Consider the following 26,432-nt stretch of genomic DNA (forward strand, 5'->3'; position numbering starts at 1 on the left):
ATTTCATATCATTATATTTATTACACTATTCGTCCTTTTGGTGTCTTTGTTACTCAATTGCATCGATAGTGGTATTGTAAGACTGTTAGGACAGGATGGATCTATGAAACATTAGACCTCATCCAACATAAACAGTAACAGAACTCAAAGGGTCTGAACATCAAGTATCAAACCTTTACCATTCTTAGAAATGCACAATAGTAAAAACAGTGGTATGATTATTCAATTAATACATTTGTGTTATTGAATTAGTAATACTCAATGTAATCATTCTTTTTTTCGCACTATACACACTTTGAAAAAAAATTATTTCATGTTTGTATCCTAATAAGTGATCAAAATAGGAGATTTTGTAAAGTTTACGACTGACGGTAAATGACCTATATCTAAATTGGGTTTGGCAGTAAAACACATCACATTTCGGGTTTGATACATTTGATTGGAGTTCTAAGGTACATTTGAGAACATAAAGTTAGTCATTCAAATCTGAAAGTTAGTTTCTTCAGTACATTTGTATCCAAACACGAAACAACTTCACCGGTTAGATGAATAGAATATCCATACTTTTATTTTTTTATTTAAGATTTGCTAATTTGTACAAATGTGGTTATAACTGACTGCATGCACACTGATGCATTAAAATATACAAACGTTGTTCACATTTGAGTTCAACAATATGAAAATATAGGTTACTGCAGCTTCCCCCTCGTTTCTTGACGGTCCTAAAAATGATATTATTTTTTAAAGAATAGACCTCCCCCTTATATTTAAAGACGAATTTCTTTGAATTACCGGAACCCGAGGGAAGCAAAAGGGAAGAGCAATACATGCATAGAAAGTATTAATAAACTATAAATACTGTGTATTGTCTTCATTAATAGAGCATTACTAATAGTTTCAAAGCTCTTAAAATCAAATAATCAAGAACCCTTGGGAAATCAAGTGAAATATGTTTTCCGTTACACGTGGGATATGTCAGGGAAGTATCAATTTTTTAAGTAATTATCGGAGTGAGTAGGCGACAAGGCACAATGTGTACACTACAAGTATGAAGACAAAAAATGATTACTAAACAAAATGCTGGTATAATCAAGAGATAGACTTTCCCTTTTTCTCTGAATGAGCAGAAATTACCATTGGCAATTGCAAAATTATGCTCTGTCGTGTTATATATATTTTTTCCTTTGTCAAGTCATTGGCTATAAACCTCCAAGCCTCCGGAACAGCTATAACATTAAAAACTCACTTATTGTGCGTTTGATGGGGGCAATAACGATTATACAGGCTGTGTCAGTTCTCTTAAAATAGTATACATCCCCGTTTCTTATAACACTTGGTCCTTTCCTTTACGTTATGTTATCAACATTTCTGTATTATATAAAATAAATTAATTGATCAATTGACTCTCAGTATTACAAAATCTTCCCCACGGTGTAGCAAAAAAGATGTAAAAATCAGGGCAAGTGTGATTCAGGTTATTCCAACAGGTCTTCGTCATGTTCTTCAGTAGCAGCTTCAATAATTCCCTTTTTCATTGTATATGCAATGCACTTAAAAAGCTGTTTCCATGCATCTTCTACTGCTGGATTCCAGTTATTTTTCAGTGTAGGCTGTATAGACGTTAAAAACTGCTGGCCAAACGTCTGTTGTGGAAACAGAATAAATAAAAAGAAGACAATATCAATATTAGAAGGTGGATATATATATATATAAAACTATTACGCTCTGCCACTGCGGTATAGAGCACTGTCTTAGCAGTTTGATACTCACCGAGTTATATATATATATATATATATATATATATATATATATATATATATATATATATATATATATATATATATATATATATATATATATATATATATGTATATATATATACAGGTTTTGAAAATTTGACCCAAATTATATGCTATAGACCCTTCATATATATATATATATGAAGTCAGTGGTAAGAATTATCCGTAGCACAGTGCTCGATACGTCTGCACGCAGAGCGGAGTATATGTTGAGGGTAGAAGAAAATCAAGTAGAGTTTTTCATCTCTACAAGCCTGTTTCGTGAGTAAATCACTCGTCATGATCAGGAGATGCTGATGTACTGGATATACCTCGTATAAATCGTGTAATGTAAGACGTGTTTTACCAAGGGTGTTGAGTGGTGCAACGAAATGTACTTGTATCCTCTTGTCGTCATAGAAATAAAACATTGTTGTGCAACACCTGACCCCATCGCACACCGCCATAATTAACACCTTTTGTACAAACAAAAGCACCACTCAACACCCTAGGTAAAACCCGCCTTACACCACACGATTTATACGAGGTATATTCAGTACATCAGCATCTCCTGACGAGTGATTTACTCACGAAACAGGCTTGTGGAGACGAAAAACCCTATTTGATTTTTTTCTACCCTCAATATATATATATATATATATATATATATATATATATATATATATATATATATATATATATATATATATATATATATATATATATTGAGGAAAGAAAAATGACACGTGTAGGATTCGAATCCACGCCCCTGAATACTAACCAAAGTGCTATAGCCAGCCGAACTAACGCGTCAACTGGTGTGTACCTTTCTATTCCTATATATATATATATATATATATATACATATAATTTCATTCTTCTATCGCCAAGTAGAGTGCTCGATCATCATGGAGAGCTATCATACATAAAAATGAAAGAAGACGAGTTTGATATTACATTGTGGATTTACACTACGGACCGTTTCACCAGAAGGATCGTCGGGTGTAATAGTGTGGTTTAATAGTATTCGTTAGCTTATGTGTGTTCACTGACGGCTATGTGTACACAAAAAAAAAACAGAACTGAATTAATCAGTAAATGCCGGCACGCTAACAAGTTCTTACTTAATAATACGTAACCTTTGTTGTCATTTTTTGTGTACACATAGCCGTCAGTGAACACACATAACTTATGTACATAAAGCAGAATGTATAGCTAACGAATACTATTAACCCACACTATTACACCCGACGATCCTTCTGGTGAAACGGTCCGTAGTGTAAATCCACAATGTAATATCAGACTCGTCTTCTTTCATGTTTATGTATATATGTATATATATATATATATATATATATATATATATATATATATATATATATATATATATATATATATATATATATATATATATATATATATATATATATATATATATAACATAACATAACATTTTACCATAGGCATACGTCATGTTATGAGGTCATTACCCGATATCACCTCTGCATTCGCCATAACATCTGCTGAGTACGTTATTGTATATGTGGTGTACATGTAGCTCACTGAGATCACCAAACATTATGGTCTGAGCTGTAGTGTACACATAAGTTTTAGAGGATGGCCTACAGCCATGTTAGCGACACCATTGTAAACTGTACGTACCTGTACAGTATGTTATGAATTCGTATTTTAATGTACGATCGTATATATCAGTTGGGTTATGGATATTTCGTCACAATGTCCATGTTTTGAAAGGTGTCTCAGTTTTGTGGGCATACCCAAGAATATTAATGTCGAAGATCGGCCACCATTTTATTTGATTATGTTCAAAATCGCCGTGTCTTGTCCAATCAGAAAGGCATTTTCTGATGACGTTTAAACGCTAATATCACGACGTCTTACATCCCATATTATAAGTGATACTTCACGTTTGATCTGGGCAGAGGTATATGATAAGAGAAGTTATTACACCTATATGGCTAAGATGTTCGACCATGCTTCCAATGAAGCAATATGGCAACGGACATGATTACACATTTTATTGATCATAGAACACAACTGTCAGTGACCACTCTCTTGGTTTTTAGCTGTGCGTATAAAATGGATAACGAGTTGCGGCCTTAAATTTCAAAAAGGGGGATGTCTGGAAATTAATCTCGAGAAAGAGTTTGTTTACAATTTTATTTTTATTTTTATTTTTAGAAAGAAAGTAATAGAGTGGTGTGTAGAATAATTGAACATTTGAATATCGTCACTGACATATGAGCCAAGTTAAACTATTCAATTTCTAGTTGAATTATTATCATCTGCTTCGTTTCATCGACATGGTTGACTTATATCACTCGGTAAAGTTTTATATGCCCTATGGTATGTAAGCTATAACTGATTTCTATTTTAACGACGTCATGGAGACCGATTCTGATGTACAGCTAGAGGGTATATACAGAGCAGTGATCGGAAACTTGTATGATACACTGAGTATCAGTATGTACACAGGCACAGGCACTTACACATGTACAAGTATATACAATTGAATTCTTGGATTATTAAATGCAGTGTACTGAATCGCATCGCACAATGACAAACTCTGACACACAACGTTCATACAAGTCAATCGAAGGACGAATTCACATGGGAAAATATGTATTACAGATAAGCATATATGTTGTATTCATAAAACAAGTTTATTCACTAGTTTAGGAAGATGGCATCTAGTCATCTTAGTAAGAAAGTTCATAGCTTTCTATCCAATTACTTTTCTCTTACTGTGTGTTCTTTATCTGTCAACATGACTCTGTTATTGTAGGGTTGTTTGAATGTTTCTCCATATGATAGCTATGTCTCTACTGTTACCGTAAATAGAATTGATTAAACCGAAGTCTCATTACTTTAGTAGTCTGGCTGACGTATTATATGGCTCAATCCACAAGATTCGATAGATGTAAACTTTAAATGAGTTTTCTTTTTTCGAATTGATAACTTAATGTTTTTTAGGAAAGGAGCTGAAAGTTCTGAACATCACGTACTGTGTTAAGCATTCTACTACAGACACAAATTGTTCGAGGCCCTAACGATGCCTCTAAAATCAACTCATGAATAGTTTTGCCTCTTGTCTAGATGTTATTAGTGGTACATCTGGGATCGTATTATGCTATGTTTTGAAGGGTTAAATAAAAGGCGATGTTTTTTCATTACTCTTGGATAACTTGGCATGGTAGATTTGGATGCAACTCTCAGTGATATCAACGATGTGATACCATTGGCACGTATGTGTTATACTAATTACGTTCTTTTTCCTTTCTGAGAAACTCTTCGAACTTGTTGCAAAATTAACGAGCCATATTTGCTATATCTGGATCCTAGAAATGTCTTGCTATCCTTTAGGAGATATTTCGATTAGATTACTCTAGTCGTTCTTTTAAAAGAACACACAAATATGTACATATTCAATTGGAAATATGTGATTTTATGTCGTAAGCAAATAACCTTCGATAAAAGGATATCAGACGTAAACTGAGCGCCCTACGTAATGATAAGAAAGGTAAACGTGTGATTGGTTGTTCATCCACGCTTTGCCTGACACACACACACACACACACACACACACACACACATGTAGTACAGTACTGAGGAAAGCAAGCTATATCTTCTCTAACATTAGATGGTATTCTGAACAAAACGAGATGAGATGTGGACTTAACTGGCAAATCTCATTACCCATGCAATTTACATTGATTTGATTTGATATGCAAGCTACACCAATCGTAAATTTACAACGAATTGTAAGATAAAAATGATGATATATCATCTAACAGATTAACTTTGATTATGCAAATTCGTGAGAAGAATGCAAGTTACATTCATCATATATGTATGTCATAGTGTCATCACTATATCATTCATGTTATGTAAAGTTCCTAGCCAGCCTACAAGATGTATATCTAAACTGAATATAATTAATTATGCAAATGAATTTGAAGATTTCATTCTCAATATGACTAGTTACATTATTCAACAGCATTTATAAGACTTTATTAGTATAAATGGATGTACCGATTGAATCATGTTACATTTACATTCTTAAGATATTGCCTGATTATCGAAATTTGTTATTTATGCAAATTGAACAAAATTATTATTCATATGAATGTTCACTAAAACTTCGTAAATTCGTTTGGGATATCGTGTCCATAGACAGACAGACAGACAGACAGACAGACAGACAGACAGACAGACAGACAGACAGACAGACAAAGATGACATAACCCTTCCTTGCGAAAGAGAAACTACAAGTAGTTGAATAATACGTTAATAACTGACTAGTTTTTAAAATGATAACGATTCTTGTAAGTAATGATTGTATCATACGGTTTTTTGATTGATCGATTAATCAATAATCCAATGAAATATGAGAAGAGCTGACAAGATCAAAAAATACGTACCGTATTTTAAAATTAAGTCGCATTCTTTTACAGATTATACACATTATCTACAAGTACCGTAATATTGACTCAACTATTTTTAGATGCAGTATTGCACGATGTTAGACATTTCATCTGTAATCTATTCTTATCGTCATCACATGCATCGTGGTTTCCATAACATTTCAAAAGAGCAACGAGTAAACAAGGTTCACATTCAAGGTCAGTCAATGAAACCTTGTATGCACGTATACAATGCATTGTAGGATATGAAGAACGCACACAAAACAATACAAATATGGTACTGCTGTCATCCCAGCCTTTGTTTTAATTCCCCGTAGAAATTACTGTATTTGAGGTTAACACGGCATAGATTAATAATTTTGAAAATGTGATTTAACGGACAGGTCAGGGACATACTTGTCAGCCCGAGGGTATTTTGTTTGATGTATGGAATTCATCTTAGGGGTTTACAATTTATCTATCAATGACAACATGAGAGGAAAGATCGTTAAAAATGAAAGGAGATGAATCATAAATTGTATACCTCTCCACTGATAAAGTGATTGTAATATACGTTAAAACCTTAGGTGATTTTCATAATCAGAATCAGAATCAGAATTAGAATCCAAAGCCAACTATTAAACTAATGACATTTTCTCTTTTGAAATCCAATGTATGTACTAATACCACGTTGCAAGTGACAACCGATCAATGTGACCATGTACATATGCATCACAATATCTACTACCAACAATAACACTAACACCAACACAAAATTAAACAACAAACTCTACGGTACAGTGACAGTGAAGTAACAGAAGAACACTAACAACACACTGAGTTAAAACACAAGCAGGAGCAAAATCAGTGCAGTCTATCTGTTCAACGTATGCTTAATGCTGGCTCCACCTCATTATGCTTTCCATGCATATACTTCTAATATCATATAGGGGGAAATCCAGTGATTTTTTTATTGGCTCTGATAGTTGTTCCACCTATGCTTGTCTGTTTTAATAGGAAATTGCAGCGAATGTATTCAATATATAGATTATGCAGATCGTCGCTGAGACTTAGAAAAGGATAATTACTATGTGACCTTCGTTACAGTCGTCTTTATCTCTTATTTTAATTCTATTACCATTAAGAAAACAACAAAAATAATTGAAGCGAGATGTTACTGTTTTAAGCTTACGTATATTACATACTCACATACGAAGATTAGAATGAATGTGGACTTTAGGATTTAAGAGTACCATTTCGTAAACAGCGGCATATATTTTGTTATGCATGTTCAACATATCCGTCTTGCTAAGGGGAGAAAAATAATTGTGCGTTTACGGTAACATGGCCTAAGAAATTAGGGAAGGTAGGTCTGGATTGTTCATCTTTCTAATCGTTTTTATTTTAAAAGATATTGTTTCGACCCCAAAACAAATGAAAATGTCGGACTTATTACTCCCTCCACTACGGTCGTTCCGGTTATATGAAATTTTTTGTTTAATTTCCTGTGAAACAAATAAACACCACTACTGCGTATCCAAACTCAGACGAGACAAGAAAAATGCATTATTTTATACAAGTATGTGTGCCTTTACTGTCTTAATGCATCAAAGTTGTTTGGAAATCGCGCTTTCTACTACGCTGCACCGAAGCTTTGGAACAATCTCCCATGTCACATCAGACAATGCACAGAAATTGACACTTTCAAACGCAAGTTGAAAAAGCACCTTTTCACCCAGATTTACAGTGTGTAATCTAAACTGAATTACTCTACCAATCATTTGTTTAGATTTAGTCGAAACCTCTTTAAATCATTTTAAATCATCGTAACGTTCCCATTTTTTTAAAATAGCGTTTTAACTGTCGTGGATATATGGCGCTATATAAATGTTTATTATTATTATTATTATTATTATTATTATTATTATTATTATTATTATTATTATTATTATTATTATTATTATTATTATTATTATAATGTGTTAATACAAAGTATTGCAAAGTGACGAAAAAAACACCATGTTACCTAATGGATTATTTAATCCTAACTCGTAAGTTGTTGTTTGGTTACTTCCACCTCCTCATAAAAAACATACCCCCGATGAGAATATCAATCATGGAAAGACTAATTTTTCACTGACATAAATTTAAAAACCTCGAGGCATATTTCAATACAATTCATATTGATTGATTGATACATTTCTTCAATGTTGATGTCTTTTGAATGAAATCGGTTAAACGTCTGCCGCGTTTATAGACTGAAAAAATATTAAATGTCATATAGTCAGCATCAGAGGGTAAATATCGTTATATCTCAATAGAATGTAACTTTAAGGTTGACTTATACAGTAGGTTGTGTATTTTATTACGTTTTGGCAATGTGTCAAAGAATATTGTCGATGGCCTGCCAATGTAGTCTAAGCTCACGGATAAATATAGAAATGATACATTTTGCAATTGAAGACTGGAAGTTGTTAAATGCCATTATTAAGTATAGTACCACATAATTCTTATTAATAACATTCCAATGAAAGATATGAAAGTACGTTTAGAAGAAAATGTTTTAGACTACACGTAACTGTAGTCAAATACCCTGTAACGTTTATATTCTGATCCCATTCTGATGAAACAGCGACACTTTTAGAACATTCTAACCTACTTCAGATGTGTTTAGTAGAACATACAGATTAGATTTATGCAACTTCTAGCTAATGCGTACGATTTCGTCATAGTTATAGATCCCAAATGTCTCTTAGCATACGGAGATGTATTGGATTAAATAGAAAATAGAGAAATACATGTTTACGTACATCAATTAGATTGATATCTGCGTGGTAGCTGTTGTGTCGTCGGCCCAAATCCAGCAAGATGGTTTCAAACTTGTCCTTCTCGTCTATATTTCGCACCAGTCTGCGTGCTATGGTCATGAACCGTAAACCATGTTCCTGTATCTTTTGGACCACTTGTGGATCATCTGACGTTATCGGACCACCCGTTAGACCAAAAAATTCCTTTGTCTCTGGATGATTATCAAACATTCTGGGGATTTTGGAAAGGTGAATAAAAAATAAGTATACAAAGTTCAACTGTTATTGTTTGCTTCAGTAAGGGCAAAGTCTATAGATTATCGTTCATACTATGCTCCAAATTATAGTGAATTTGAAGTATGTTACATGGTAAATGAACTTTGTTACCATCAATGAATGTACCAAACTAGATTACATTTGAATGGACCAGGTGCATTCTCAAGATATAGCCTAAATACTGAAAATCATTTATTACACAAATGACTCATTAAAACTAAGCGTTACAGCAGTAAGCTTTATGAGACATGTGTATCATGAATGTATGTAAGAAATTTTGAAAATCATTGATTATGCAAAAGACTCATTAACACTAAAAGCTACACCAACAAGCTTTTCGGGACATGTGTCCTTTCTTATGTTTGAAGTATGGCCAAATTATATTGAATTTGAAGTGTGCATTCTTAAGTTATAGCTTAATTACTGAAAATCATTATTTATCAAAATAAGTCATTAAAACTACACGCTAAATTAGCCAACCTTATATGACATATGTTCGTTGTTATCTTCAATGCATGGATCAAATTATATTGAATTTGAAGTATGGATTCCTGCGATATTGCCTAATTACCGAAACCATTCAATTATGTAAATAACTCATCAATATTCATGGTTATTTACCAAAACCAAATCAGTTCTAGCCATTACCCTATAGAATATCTGCACCAAATGTCATTCGAATTGATCCAGCCGTTTTGGAGGAAACGATAACAGAGACAGACAGACACACATACAGACACACATACTTCTCATCACTAATATACAACCCCTCGCGGAAGGTTAAAATTATCAGATAAATAAGTTCATATATAGGTCATTCGCTCTGACGTGAGAGTTGGTAACATTATGAAGCTGTATGACAATATCAATTAATCAGTATATACATACCAAATGACGATAACAGTAATGCTCTGTTTTCCCCCCCCATGCATTCGTCAATGATGTAATCACAACTTTAAGATAAACTTGTAACAATTTTAAGATGAATAGTGCATCCACATGCACGCACATTGCATCGCATAAAGTGCCACATGTATTACCGATGTATATCGATGTATTTAAGCAAAACTATTTACGCTTACAAATTTATACAACACTGATTTTCGTCATCGAAAGAGCTGTTTCACCGCAGATACTCTATTTTCATTCGTTGAGAATACGAACTTCATTTAATCAGTACTCGCAAACAGTTCTTCAACTGGCGGCGAAATATCCACCCTTTTCGATATCAATTAATCTTTTTATTGTATAAATTCATAAACTTGTGGTATTTATTTGATTAAACTTCAAATCAGCACACAGAGATATATCTACACAAAATAATCACCTACAGGTATACACAGATACAAACCTGGTCGGTTTAATATAAAACTGAAAATGATATTAGCGTGAAATTTGTTTTCAATCACCGATAATAGTGATCAGAGGAAGAACAGCCCCAAGAGACTGCGACGTTATTAACTTTACTTCGACCTATTTTTATGGTTTTAATGAAGATGAAAAATAAAAATGTCTGCCTTGCACCACCTTGAACATGTGTCTTAGCTACAAGGTTAATTTGTGACAGGGTGTAGAATCAAGATACATAAGAAGAACGTTGAAAATGAAAATCATTTGAATATAGTTATGACTGCGTACAGTTAATGTGTTGTCAACTGCGCTGTCTATTAACATACTCATGAATAACTCCAATATTTCAATACATCACGTCCGATGAAAGCAGTTTGTTGCAGCGGCATACATAATTATTCCCAGTGACCCCCGCAATGCAATATACCACAGAACTGAAAAGCTCATGAACTGTGTAACCGTTTCGTGTTACCTTCTACGTGTGATTTCCCCTCTCTCTTTGTAACATATCATATTGTGCACACAGTTAATCTCCGTCACAAACTCACACCATTCCTTTAACTTAATCAGCAACTGTACTATTTGCATGTAAATGTCATTTGTGTATTATCACGAAAACGCTAGCAAGGAAGCATACAATAGTAGAATGAAGGGCGTTCTTTAATCTGTTCTGATACATTGTTATTATACAGTAGTGTGTGGGTTTTACGTAGGAGCTATCGTTCGTTGCTTGGTGAAATATTTGTGCCAGGTTGTATTGAACAATTTATTTCTTCTAATTTCAAAATACCATATGGAGCTGACTGGTAATAAATTTACGACTGACACCCCTACTGTTGTGGCAAACCAGTATGTACTGATCAGTTAGTAATGAAGCTCTCAAATAGAGGTTACCTCTAACCGATTGATCTAACATGCTTCATTGCTACACTTGTAACCACTGGGAGGTTATTTGCTACAATGAGAGAGCTCATAAGTTGTGTGGAAATACTTCAATAGTCAATGACGTATCGTACTTTACTTTCCACAGATATATTGGAATTGGAGGAAGCAAACAGCAATTTCTTTTTGCATGAAGTAAACCGCTATATGATGGTTGTCGACGACATGCAGAGCACAGTAATATATATATATATATATATATATATATATATATATATATATATATATATATATATATATATATATATATATATATATATACCTTCCAACCTACATACATACATACATACATACATACATACATACATACATACATACATACATACATACATACATACATACATACCCGACCCATCGTGAATATCCGTCGCGTACTGTAAATTTAATGTAGGATCAACAAAGTATACTTTCATATATACCTACCTTTACCCTAGGACAAACTGTTGAAACTGGAGTCCATTTTCATGGTTATTTTCCGTATAACGTAAGACATTGATACAAGTAAAACTGAAATATTATGCATACAAAACTACACCCACCAACCAACCAAACAGACTGAATAGATACTATTGCAAACCTGATATCTCCTATAAACTCAAAGTAATTTTCTGTGGTTCCCTAAGTGTTCATCACCTTGTACGCCTCTTACAGTAAACACGAGGTGAACATCGACTATTACGAACACCGTTAGATTCTTTGCCGTCACAAATCAACTTTATTTAATGTATATTAACCTTCTACCTACTTACCCCATAAACATCAAGAGGCCTATTTTCTCCAAGTCTCCGTGTATTTCGTGCCATGTCGTGGTAAGTATCCGGGCTTGATCTTTCGTCAAAACAGGTTTATTTTCCCCATACACGGAGGATAGCCGACATCCCATCGTATGGACGAAGAATTCCCTGTGCGATATCTCCCGATATTACATCGCATACATGCTGTGTGGGTGGATGGCGTGTTATTAGTGAACCGTGCTGCAAAATGCTATTAGTATTATCACTGATGAGAGACCACCGTATAAATTCTGTTCAATGGACATATGGCACCCTGGGAAACGCGTTAACTCCACCCATTTCAAGATAATTTAACGTGTTATTTTCTCTTTTTATTGTACTCATAGTGTGTTTCACGCAATTTGTTATTACATATGGCTGCTCTAGTTTTATTTCTTCGCAGTGCCCTGCTCACCATGTTTCCAGGTTCTAATAATCAAAATAGTTTTCCATTGATTGCATGCCTACTTACTATATTTGATACATGTTTAGTAATTTTATGACATAACATGTATCCGTCATTTTTCACTGAAATGCATATTAACTGGTCTATTTCTTTCAATATGACCAACCTTAAAGAGGGAGGTTCATATTTGTAAATGATGACACAGTGACCTTTGGCATTCAATTGTATCAAGTAAGCGATATTTCATTAATAAGTGAACGTTCCAGGCTATGGTTTTTTGTGGGAATATGTTTTTCTTTCTAGTCAAAAGAAATCAGTTTATTACATTGATATAATATTTACAATCTGTAGAAGAACTGGCATTATAATTTGTTGTAAAGCAACTTTAAGGAGAGTACATACTAAAATACCGATGGTGGAAGTAAGCGAGTGAATACCAATTAAAAGGGATAGCGGAAAAGATCATTCTAATATTCCTAAACCAACTGACGCAGTTGCGATTAATCTGTCAACGAATGCAATTTTAAATATATCAGGAATAATAAATGACCAGTTTCTATATACCCCATTCACAACAGTATATTATTAAATTATGATACTATAAACATATATATATATATTTTAGATTGATTGATTCAATTTACGGTGGGCTAGGTTGAAAAGTACATTAACACATTACATTAGAATATAGTCTTTTTAAAAAAAAAACCTAGCAACGGGCCTAAATAATATAGAACTATACTAGCAACGAAATGCATATTTCATATTAACTCACGCAGGTGCAAGAGTGCCACTTTAGTTAAAAGCAGTGATACTTATGAAATTTTAAATGTTCACTGATCTTAAAGGTACGGTTATAGATCGAGACAATGCATTATTGCAAAGATATGGAATCTGTATGTGGTGAGTTTGTTTTCAGTCAGCATGCGTCAACAGCTTTCGTTATCAGTTACATCTTTTTCAAGTCGCATATCCTGTGTCAATATGCTTTGCGTTTGCAATATGTTACAACAATGTGTTTACAGCTATTTTATATATCGCCAACAGACATTTCATTCTCATGAGTGATTACATTCTGATTGAGCTAATGTTAACACACATAGCTATCTCAATAATCCTTTGTAAGTAAACTACTTCGTATACAGTGATTAGGCCTGGGATATAGGTGGGGGGGGGGGTCATTCAAGTTAAGGTAATTCAGTCAATTTTCCTTAACAGCTAGGCAACATAATGTTTTCGAATGTTTAGATTACTTCTCCTTACACGGTGATTATTTTCTTAAGGTAATACTTAGCCTTTTCCCATTCCTTCAAATAAGTGCCACCGTCTGTTTATTTCAGATATAAACGACTAGCGCTATGTACTGATACAGTATTTCCAAATCGAATCGTAACTCAATTCTGCGCAGGCGGGCCCAATGGCGACAGTGCTATAATTCCATCGGTTTTTGCAAAAATAACATTTTGTTTTCGAATGATAAAACCAGCATAGAATTAATACTGTTAGATTCATGACGCAAGAATATCTAATTCATGACGCAAGAATACATAATACAACGTATCGATCAGTTGATTTCTCGATAGACTTGGGCCAATGTGGTGTCGAGTTTTACTTAAGGTATGACGTCAATGTATATAGAGATGTGTTAGAAGTCGTTTGTCAAAATAAAATCATTACCGTTAGCAACATCTTATGTAAGTAAAATAATCATTCCAAAATACTGTTTCGTAAGTACAATCACTGTCAAAACTGTCAATCAACCTGTAACTTTAAAACGTATTAAAATACGTTTCAAAGTTCGCTTCAATGTAAAATCCATACACCATCGCAATTGGCATAATACATCACAGAGGAAGGGAAGCAAGGAGTGTCAGGTTCTTGTTCAAGAAAATATAAGAGTGCTAATTATATATGTATGCTAAGTATGTATGCTAAGTATGTATGCTAAGTATGTAATAATAATAATAATAATAATAATAATAATAATAATAATAATAATAATAATAATAATAATAATAATGATGATGATGATGATGATGATGATGATGATGATGACGATGATGATGATGATGATGGTGATGATGATGATGATGATAATAATAATAATAATTCTTTATTGTATCTTTATCCAAATCTGGACATCAGACCTATTCACAATAAAAAAGAATGTATGTATGTATGTATGTGTGTATGTATGTATGTATGTATGTATGTATGTATGTTCGTGTGCGTGTCTGTCTGTCTGTCTGTCTGTCTGTCTGTCTGTGTATGTATGTATGTATGTATGTATGTATGTATGTATGTATAAGTGTATAAGTGTGTGTGTGTGTGTGTGTGTGTGTGTGGATGGATGGATAGATGAGTGGTACGTAAATATGCTTAGCTACCTGTGTTTATAAATGGTTAGTGCATTCATGTCTATGTTCATTCAATCACTACCTTCTTCTATGGACTCCAATTACCTTTGATGCACAAGCTTATAATTTTGTTTGCATGGTAGAGGTAATTATTTGAAAACCAAATTTTGTACATAATCACAGTTTACTATATTGAGAGACACAAGTGTTTTGACCTAATTACAGGTGAGATTGGAGAATAAGTCCGTTGATTTTCAACGTAAAGGTCACATTTGAAACCAAATAGCATTGTTACGATGAATAGACGTTAAGTTGTATTCACGTTTTGGTCTTTTTTGCAAGTCAAATCAGCATGTATTTGTTTTATTCTTAATTCTAAGCAGCCTGACGACAGCATTTTGGAAACGAACTTACAGAAAATATTTTCGTCAATAATGGTGATTATAGATCACACAGTCACATATAACATTACTATCACATTTCACCTTGACCTCGACCAATGCAATATAATCAAAAAGACGATAATTCCACATCCGGCACTTTACTGAAATTAGGAGCCAAAGCGTGTGAAGTAAACGGTTTGTCCGCCGAGGGATTAGGTTTCTGATGACCTTGAATAAAGCATTAACAATTTGTCATTATGACGCCTTCAACGGAATAAAGTACATTCACACATTTTGTGACATAACGTACAAGCACCTATGAAATTGTATTCACGTGTACCCTATACTGTCCATGTCATTTTGATTGACAAAGCCTTTTTATCGAAAGTGCAAATGACAATGACATATATTCACACTTTAATAAGGCACATTCACTTACATACATATTACGTTTAAGATAGTACAGCACGTTAGGTTTTCTAAGATTTTGATAATAGTATAACGGTAAACCTTTAATAGTCAACATTCAACCAGTGAACATACAAATGAGACCATCTATTCAAATGCTCATCCTTCCGTGTTCGTTAGAATAGTTAAAACCTTGACATAACTGAAAAAAATCCACGAGAATGCTATTCACAATGTAACCAAGGATAATTGCTGTTGAATAAATCTCTGAGTCTGCCTTAGGAGGACTTACTTCCATGTTGACTTCGAAATGTCTTAATATTAGAGGCTCTTACAGAAATATTTACTGAAGTACACAAAACACAGTTCTTGATTGAAAGACTAAGTTGAAATAAGATTACGGCAGTGTTCATCTTTCATTATGTTGTATTAGATGTATTGGGGGTACAAATTGATTGAAAAATAGTGTATCAAATAGGATGTATCAACACCTTAGTAGTGTTGTTTGCACTTCACCAGTAATTGTATGGGTACACTACAGGAATCTTTATTTTGCTCTTGTGTTAACATCAATAAAAAAGAGTGTTCCAGTAAATGTAGCGAATAAAAAGTACATTTGCAGGACTTTGAATCTCTCAGACTGAATATAAATCACATGCAACGGATTGACACTAATATTAGGATGGACGTTATTTTTACTGGATATAAATTAGTAGTTTTTAGCTGACGATACATTGTGATAAGTATATACCAATATGAATATGGCTTTCTACATATACTCAATTTGCTTTCATGAGAGAACATATCTGCACCCATCATTTTTTGTCAAAGTTATAAAAGAAAGCATGAACAATTTTTCATTTCGATGGCTACGACCGGTCAGTGTCCGAAGTGCAACTGCATACGCAGATTTTGCAAATTCAACTTGAGCTAAGAATGCAACCAAGCGTTGTTTATCGCATCACGGTGAGACAATTATGATACACTGAATAACGAACTATGTCCACAGTCTATAACTTCAACAAATATTCAACATACTGTAATTGTATACATTAATGGTAGCCAAAGAATCGACATTATTACCTGTACATGTGCTGTGATCTGTAATTCTAAGGAGATTCCCTTTTTTATCAGAATCTCAAGTGATTCACAAGGAGGCAGATTATCACAGCAAAGGCGCTACTTTACTTTCATTTGTGATCAAAGTCTATATTGAGGAATGATTCATATTTGACTTGAATTGGTACGTTTTCTAGAAGACCCGTGACTGCCATATTGTGTTGATTCGATGTTTTGTGACACACTTTCAGCGATAGCATCCAGCATGCCCTGTTTCATCATAAAGGCGATATACCTGAAGAGATTTATCCAAGCATCTTCTATTTTCCTATCCCATGATTTGCTTAAGGTTGGTTTTATGGACATAATGAATTGTTGACCGAATACCTGAAGGGTGAAATTAAATTATGAGAGAGAGAGAGAGAGAGAGAGAGAGAGAGAGAGAGAGAGAGAGAGAGAGAGAGAGAGAGAGAGAGAGAGAGAGAGATTGTTATGAGTAATATTCAATAAATACTACAACTATTTACAAGACAGACATGTATACATATATAGTGGAGACATGGTGGTAAATCGGTCAGTGTCACCACCTTGCAATCTGCATGTTTGAGTTTCGTTGCTGCCTTTTGAATGGCTGAAATCTTTCAACAAGATTTGCGCGTTCGTGTACGTGTTTCAGTTTACCCACCCGTGTAATTTGGAACCAGCAAAGGCAAAACTGGCTATGCGAATGTTTTTACCCCTACACATTATGTGCTGCAATTGATTGTGCCAATATAGGTTTGTTCCAGTGTTACAGTAGTAAGTGTATGTGAAATTGACGAACATAGGACATTGTTGGTTTATGATTTATATACGTTTTTATCAGTCCCTTAAAAATGTTCATCAAAGACGTCGACGAAGCCTTTGGTAGGCCTTTTCAGATATATTATCCGATAGTATAATCTAAGTACTAAATGTCAAAATCCTGAATGTGTTACCCGGTGGGTCAGATGCGCAGACACGCAGGGAAATAAAAAATCGAAACCCCTAGAAATGTGTGGATAATATATGTCATCGGTGACAATAGCATGTAATATTTACAGTGTAATACACGTCATGCATTATTTGATTTTGTCCCTGATAACGAAAATTGCAATCATATTTGAAGGGGCATTGACTAAATTGATGTCTACAGGATACTCTTACAGTTTATGGCGTAATACTCACGTCAATGAGATTAACATCTGCCTCATAACTCAAATGGCGCCTACCAAGTTCTCGTAGCGTCTGTTCGACTTTGGGTCTATTTTTTTCTGCAATATGAGTGAGAAGATCTCTGACAACATTCATAAACCGGAGGCCATGTTCTCTCACTCTTATCATGTTCTGTTTGTCTTGCTCTGTTATCGGCATTCCCGGTAGCCCGAAGTATTTCTTTGTTTCTGGATGCTGGTCAAATAATCTGCAAGAAGATAACAGTGTTACAAATGTAAGAGTTCACTAACTGATGTAAACAAGATATATATTTTATATATTATATGCAATGTTATATGCAATGTATATATATATATATATATATATATATATATATATATATATATATATATATATATATATATATATATATATATAAAATATATTTATATATTATATATATATATATATATATATATATATATACTATATATATTATATATATTTATTATATATATATATAAGGCTTCACCATAATTTCAAAACCCTTTGAAAGTAATCAATATAAAGAAAACCCATGTAAGTGCACATGATTATACATATTCTTGACAAAATAATCTCCGTCCTTCCAGGTGCCCATTTTCATTCCTTCTTTGACTGGAGCAGATTCATGAAAAATTCAAATCTTATGAAGAAGTTTCAGATTAATAGCAAATCGGATGTTTAAACTACTTTTTGGCTTTATATTATTGCCAAGTAATGTCCGTACAATCAGAGAGCACGCTCAATTAATCACATGTAAACAGAATGCTTTACGTATATTGATGTTCTTCAATCCTTAGTTATCATCAAATTTTATACACAAATTATATGAAATGTGCAGGGTTGTTATTCAGGACTTGGGAGCTTTTTCATCGTCAATGTATGCATCAAGTCATAGGAAGTTTACCAAACCCTAAACATTTCCTGCCATGGCAATAAGGAAGATTTTCATTAGAATTAATGCTTTGTTCAAGTTTTTGAGATATCATGTTCACAGACAAGCAGACGTACAGACAGACGTACAGACAGACGTACAGACAGACAGACAGACAGACAGACAGACAGACAGACAGACAGACAGACAAATGTATAAAAATAACCATCCCTTTAATGCGGAAGGTAAAACCTGACTTCCTGACAGGTTAAAGAGTGTGATTTCGATGATTGTGAAATATTTTGTAATGTATTTGAGGAGTAAGACAGGTCAATTCATAGATTGCATCCAAGAGCTTTATGAATATGATCATTATTGCAAACATAACATAATGACATGCGATTAATATTCAATCATGAAAATGACCCCAAACATATTCTGGTGAGAAGGTAGTTTAAAGTGGATACCTATTTATTCCCCTTGGTGTTGTTTTAATCACGCAAGTCATCATAAAACAAGTAGTACCGATTAACAGTGAGAGTAACAGGCTACTCTGATCATTGCCTTCAATCAATCGAAGGCCGAGTATTCATGCAACTGCGATATTTATTGAGAACATATACAATACATTATTGAACTAAACTACTCCGTGTGGTTATTGACAACTCTTGTGTAGAAAAAGAAATGTTAATCATATCTAATATTACATATCACAGAATTGCCGTTTGCAAACTATATTAATAGACACAAGCTAATAGAAATAGTGAAAATGCATGTGATAGATTACAGTCAACTGGGTGATAGCAGCAAATTGCTTATGCGGACACAATCACTCTGTATTCCAGTTAGTGTATAACATTGGAACACCCTGAAGATGTACATTGGAATGTCGTTGAAGTCTAGTTAAAATCAAGTAAGAGAGGGCCACTTAACTTACATTATTGATAGCATACATCAACATGTTGTAATTATATAGTCTTAGTGTATCTTTGTCAGATTGCCTAAAGGGCATCTATAATTGACGTATGCTTACTGTAGTTTGTGAAAACATGTTGTCAGGGAAATGGCATCTACCCTCAGTAGTAGACTTTCTGGATGTACATCCGGACTCTTGAGCCTGAGCCTTGTTTTAGTTCTCAACAAGCACTTTTGGACTTGAACACTCTGCCTTCATCTTTATCTATTAGAGTTACCTTACTATCTTAGCTACAATGGGCCTTCTTCTGTGTGAATGTGGCTTCTTTTACGGCCTCTTTTAGTTTGGTTGGTTGACGAAATCTTACCGCCAGTCTTTCAATAGTGCAGTTGGCCACATGTACGCGTTGAGGATTCAGATTGCCTTTGTGTTTGATAAAATCACAATTTTGCCTTTCTATATGCTCGGTCACAAAAATAATAATATTACAATATATTTGGAATCTCATATACTCCTTGACTGTGTGACATATTTAGGACAATGTTTGTATCTTGCTAATTAAACGAGGATTTTATGAAACATATTTATGAGTTTATCATTCAGTGTAAAGAGTTTATTTAGATCTTTTCCATGTGATCTATATAATTCACAATTCTATATCTTCCAATGCAAAATATCATTATAATAATCCCATGTAAGCATATTGAAATCCTTTTGAATGCATGTATGTTATTAAGCAATTGTTAACTGTCGTCACTCATATTTTCATTTTGTCAATGTGTGCTCCGATAGTAGTGTATCTTTTTTCCCAGTATTGTTTTGCATTTGTACATATTGCATAATACAATAATTATACAAAGCATAAATACCGTTACATAACGGTCGAGCTTGATAAAAAAAAACCCGCTCGTAAAGTGAAAATGGCAATAGCTTTCAATGTCTGAAGTTCTTTGTATAACCCGAGATATTGTATGTCCATGCCAGCACTGCTTCTGTTTGGACAAAGTGGATTGTTTATATAAATCTATCTCTAACTGTGCCATACTATTATTAAATGTCAGTTTGTCCCTAAAGTAGATTTCAATAAGTGCTTCATCTAGACATTGCTGACGTTCAACATTATACCTAGGAGCAGTTAAAGTTGGTAATTGCTCCGTTGGGTCAAGTTACGTCTGGTTCATAAACCAACCTCCGGCAACTCTTTCTCTGAAGTATTCATTTTCATGTAATCTGGCGACGTGTTATTTGTAAAACCTTATAGAGGTCACAACGATGTTGAATATCAATCACTATTTTCGTGCTATCGTTCACGTGTAAATAAGATGTGACGGAAAATAATGCTATGCACATGCAATGAATGTTTTGAGCAGGTGTTCTACTTATATTATCATGCTAAATACGCATAGTCTATCACTTGTATGTTTTAAGGAATACATACTTAAAAACATGAATTGTGTATTTAATTTAAGATCGATCATTTCTTTCATCGCCTGATCACAATCTACTGATAATAATTAAATGTATTGTTAAACAACATACGGTATCATATGAGTACCAGAGAAGCACAAATTGCAAATTGTCTTCTGTGATTCATTCAACAAAAGCAATAAACTGTACGAGCGAAACTAGCAGAAAATGTAAATTAATTTAGTCCAGAATATTATTAATTGGCACTGTCATTATATGATATAGTCAACAGATGTTCGATTCCATTAATTAAGGTTTGATAATAACTTAAAAAAAACCCAGCATATATACGTAAATGGTATAATGAGTGGTTGTAATCTTCCGAGAAAGCTAGCCTTTAATTTAGGTGCCATGTTGTCCGCGAAAGGTTTAACTAATCACATGGTCATTATGACAGACATACGCCAAAAACTATATATATTGCATTTCTATATTACAGACAATATAAACAGCGCTAAAAGTTGGTATATACGGTAAGGATATAAGCAATGAATACGCATGAAAGGCGGTACCATACTAAATTCGAGGTCATTTAAATTCAAACATATCTTATGGAGGTTACCTCGTCTTTTAAGCAACATTGATATGTCCCCAGGGGTTTAGTGATTGGTGTGTTAGAAGAAGTAACACGTTACTGCGAGTTTCATTGTGCATCGACATTCACCAAATTTGAAGCAATTTAGTAAAATATATCTCATTTGCAAAACAATTGCTCATGCCCATATCTACCATGTCGACCTATGCAAGATCTATAATGCTATGAATAGTCATAACAAAATTTCGTCAATTCACAGAATACTAACCAATGCTTTATAGACTTTTAGGGTTTTTATAGAGACCCTTAAAAGCTATGAAATAATTTATTTCACCTTAAAGCTTAAGAAAGTATATAATTATATGAATAGTTGAAAATGAGTGCACACAGAAAGAACAATATGTTACCCATTGTGAAATACACAAAACAGTAGTAGAATATATAATTACTTTGTTTTGGGGTGTCATACCTGATGTGATGTGTCTCTATAGTCAAAGAAATCAAACACAAAAGATATAATTGTATCTGAATATGCACCTGAAGGGTGTAGGTGACATACAATGTTTCTTTCAATTCCAAAATACAGGGCACTGACTTCAAGAATGTCGATTAAAGTGAGCCCGATAGAATACGTTACAGTTAAAGAAATCTCTTAAAGTGCGAACAGCAGGATGAAATGATGATATATATTCTCAAACAGTATTAGACTATTCAAGCTTTATTGAACTCAATGCATTGCGCATGTTTTGGATCTATAATGAATAACCATTAAAGATAACTGGCAGTAAGACATAGAGTATATAGAAAAGAAGAAAGACTCGTAGTCTATAAGTTTTATTATCTAGAACGCACCTCGGGGATCAATCTCCCTGAACATTAAAGTTTTAAACATCTCTCCAAAATAAAAGCAAGCGCCATATAAACAATGTTATGCATTATTTACATTTTGGAACAGAGTCACTAAGACTGAGGTCAGATACAGAATATGTAATATAATAATATTGAATTCGTGAATAGCTACCTGTAGCCTTCCTTCAGATTTCATTAACGTCCAATATACGCAGTACTATTCAATTTTGTTAACGTAATAATGTTCTATTTGACAAGCGCGCATAAAGACATAATAACTATTATGATCATGGTATCTTGAATAATTATATAAATCTCATTTTGAAGCTGTTTGACAAGAGGTAGTCACGTAGCAGCTGTGGCCTTTGTTTTCTAATGGAATGGTCATTAACCAAGACGTAGATCCATCCGTTTGCTTTAAAATAATTAAGTCTTCGAAGCTTAGGGCATCGAGTTGCCTTGCAAAAGTAATTTGTCACCGAGAAAGGAGACAATGTTAAACTTGAACAAATGACCAGATACATCGAGTAATGAATGTCCTTACCATTTTGCCAAATAACTGCATTTCGTAAATTTAAAATGAACGCTCTTTGAGAAGTGATTGACGGAATATGTACCATATGTTCTATTATTTGTAAGGTAATTCGTTTCATCAATCAACCCTTGTCGATATGCAATCAACGGTTATTTCGCGATTGCAACTCTACACCTAATAAGATTTAAAACCTAAAACACGATTTTCGACCTAAAATGTGCGAGGAGAATAATGATTTTCAAACTGTAAGTCAGCCATCCTTCAGGGCAAGTTATCAGTTTCAGTTCTGCCGCTGTAGAATGACTGCTAGATATGATGGCAACCCCAAAGGCATATCATTAACGATGTCTGATAAGTACTTGCAATATTTTCTTTGTCTTATGTTATGACTGATGTTGCACGCAAAGCAACTTTAATACCCAGTCACTGTGATACTCTATACTCGTATTTTAATGTGTAGACCAAGCTGTTACGGTCCTTAATATAATCTGATTATCGATTAGATATTGCGGGCAACACTATCAGAAACATGCAATTGGGTGTGTTCCATTTGACAGAGCAGCAATAACGAAAACATTTATTTACATTTGTAAGTATCCGAACAGAGTGAAAAGATACAGATTTCATAGAACGTTTATGTCATTTTTCAGCTCTTAAATGAATCCTGTAGGTTAAGGCTGAGCACCTTTTTGTACCTTTATGTACACTTTTTGTATGTTGACAATGATTCATTGAGCTGCATACGGGAATCCATATTCTCTTATCAATTCAATAAAAGCCACATAGTCGAATGATTAATTGCTACATTTACAGCATAAAGTTCATAAATATGGCCATCCATCATGTTTTATATGACAAGAAATATAAACGTATGTTTTTCCAAATCGATTCATATATATATGTCTACATTCATGTTCCCTGGTGAAACCTGATGGACATCCATGTCAATCACGTCAGCATGTTGTTGGTTTAATGACAACCTATCCATACGATGTAGTCACTATTAATAATTTCCATGCACTAACCATTCTTTGCGTACATGTAAAAAAAAATGAGTAAATGGAATTCAAATCGACACCAATTGAACGGATGGATGTTAGTGTATCCTGTCCACGACATGAAGAATGCACTTCATATTTACAAGCTACACTTACAGGAAACGCATGCGGAATTTAAATTATTCCAACAAGTATTATCATGGTTACTCACCCTGTGAACATCAAGAGTCCTATTCGCTCTAAATCTCCTCGAATGCCCTGCCATGTTTGGACGAGAAGTTTCTCGTGTTCTTTGGTTAACGTCGGTGTTTCCGCAGGCATCGATAATGATCGCGATCTTACAGTCTTTACCGGATTATTACCCATTATGTCGAATGGGTCATTGGCATATGGTGATACTCAAGAGGTCTCATGTATACAACCCTTCTGATGTATATTGTGTTTTACGACTGACTGTCAAGGGTACATATGAGTCAGTAGGTTTACACGTGCACAGGCTGCTCGGGCCTATCAAGTGGACTGATTTAGTCTAAAGACACTTATGTGTGATGCGCCAGTAGGAGCTTTATCTCTCATCGTTGCCTAGACCTGGCCATACAATTACACTACGTCGGAAATTGTTAAAGATTCACCACGCTTGTCAAATATACATAGCATCAACATAACAAAAGCTAGATGAAGTAATGATATAATCACTCAACTCATGTATTGGGTCAAAGAAGATAAAGGCATCGGTAGTAATTTAGTTTTACTTCATTTACGGATACATTTTCTAATCAGTGCGTATGGTACGGGTCCCTTGTGGTGACCACTAGAGTCGCAGCAATATGGCAACCTGGAAACAACAACTTTTTCTTTTGGACGAGAACAGATTATCGGGTCCTGTACTCGAAATAATCGTCGACAATAATAGTTCGTTCCAAAACGCAGACTGAATAAGTATATATTTATTAACAGTGTTGACAGCACATTGATGTAACTAGGTGATATGTAAATTCAAAGGCGATGATATCGTACTTACGAATGCTCAAAGTGAATCTTACTGTATGAGTGAGTGTTCTACTATTTACACAACACGCTTACGCTTTGGCAGAAAGATAGACATCACCTTAAGCTATACATTACAGTGCATCAATTTGTTACAGCTGGCGTACGAACCAAAGCATTTGGAGTTAGATATCTATCTTAGCGGAGATACAGATGATATTACGTTATGGTGATTTTGAATTTCAACAAAAGAGGCTTTTATGTTAGAAAGGTAACGCTTTAGCCCTTCAATATGCCTGCCTGATTAATTTGTATAAACAATTTGTTATGAACAGATCATGAAACTGATTTTGTTTTCAAGGCTAACATTCCAAATGTTAAAAAAAACGATTCATGTTTGCTGAAAGATTTAATTTACAATTTCATGATCAGCTTTGAGTATTATTTGAGTATTATTTAAATGCATTGCATCATTTGCTGTTCAAAATACATTGCAAAATTAAACCTGCCTTCACAACCATTTCATTCCATTTTTGTATCAAAGACGAAATTTTAGAAGCAAATTCCAGTTTTGAGATCGTCCTCCGATATATAATATTAAAATACCATACACTTAACATTGCTGGAGTAAAATCAAGGTGCAAAATTGGCAGTGTGGGTTCATTATAGAGTAGGAACTAAGTATGATATTGCTCCCTTTCATAATATTTAATTAAGTTGTCTTGCTATTATAAATGTGTACACATGTATATGTAATAAATTGCGTGTGAACACAATACGTAAAATATGTTTGCTAAACCATTTTAATTTGGAAATTTGAAAATGCATTTAGGCTGGTAATTGTATACGTGTTCGTAATTGAGGGTGTGTATTTAACGGCCCTTGAGCGCTCAAAAGAATAAGATTTTTTTTTACAGTTAATTGACACTTGCTTGTACCTTGCAAAGTCCACAATATGCGTCATCACACCTCCTTCACAAAAATAGCACAGAATTTATGACTTTGCCTGTTTCCGTTTGTCTTAATAATGCATGATGGATGTAACTATGCTATGAAACCGATGACATGGTTCATGTCATATATCACAACCAAG

The 26,432-nt window shown here is 33.9% G+C and overlaps 2 protein-coding genes across 2 annotated transcripts; both read right to left on the reverse strand.

The window, feature by feature from the left end:
• Window positions 1-337: 337 nt before the first annotated feature.
• LOC144453635 (neuroglobin-like) lies at window positions 338-12,527 on the reverse strand. The gene is made up of 3 exons (XM_078144962.1): window positions 12,327-12,527; window positions 9,013-9,241; window positions 338-1,643 (listed from the first exon to the last, which is right to left on the reverse strand). Exons 1-3 carry the CDS (start codon window positions 12,458-12,460, stop codon window positions 1,476-1,478), a joined length of 531 nt encoding a protein of 176 aa, XP_078001088.1. The 5' UTR covers window positions 12,461-12,527; the 3' UTR covers window positions 338-1,475.
• Window positions 12,528-17,128: 4,601 nt separating this feature from the next.
• LOC144444708 (neuroglobin-like) lies at window positions 17,129-24,718 on the reverse strand. Its single transcript, XM_078134231.1, has 3 exons — window positions 24,564-24,718; window positions 18,170-18,404; window positions 17,129-17,350 (listed from the first exon to the last, which is right to left on the reverse strand). Exons 1-3 carry the CDS (start codon window positions 24,716-24,718, stop codon window positions 17,129-17,131), a joined length of 612 nt encoding a protein of 203 aa, XP_077990357.1.
• Window positions 24,719-26,432: the final 1,714 nt, after the last annotated feature.

This window comes from Glandiceps talaboti, chromosome 2 (assembly GCF_964340395.1).
Source record: "Glandiceps talaboti chromosome 2, keGlaTala1.1, whole genome shotgun sequence".
In the NCBI taxonomy this organism is placed as follows: domain Eukaryota; kingdom Metazoa; phylum Hemichordata; class Enteropneusta; family Spengelidae; genus Glandiceps; species Glandiceps talaboti.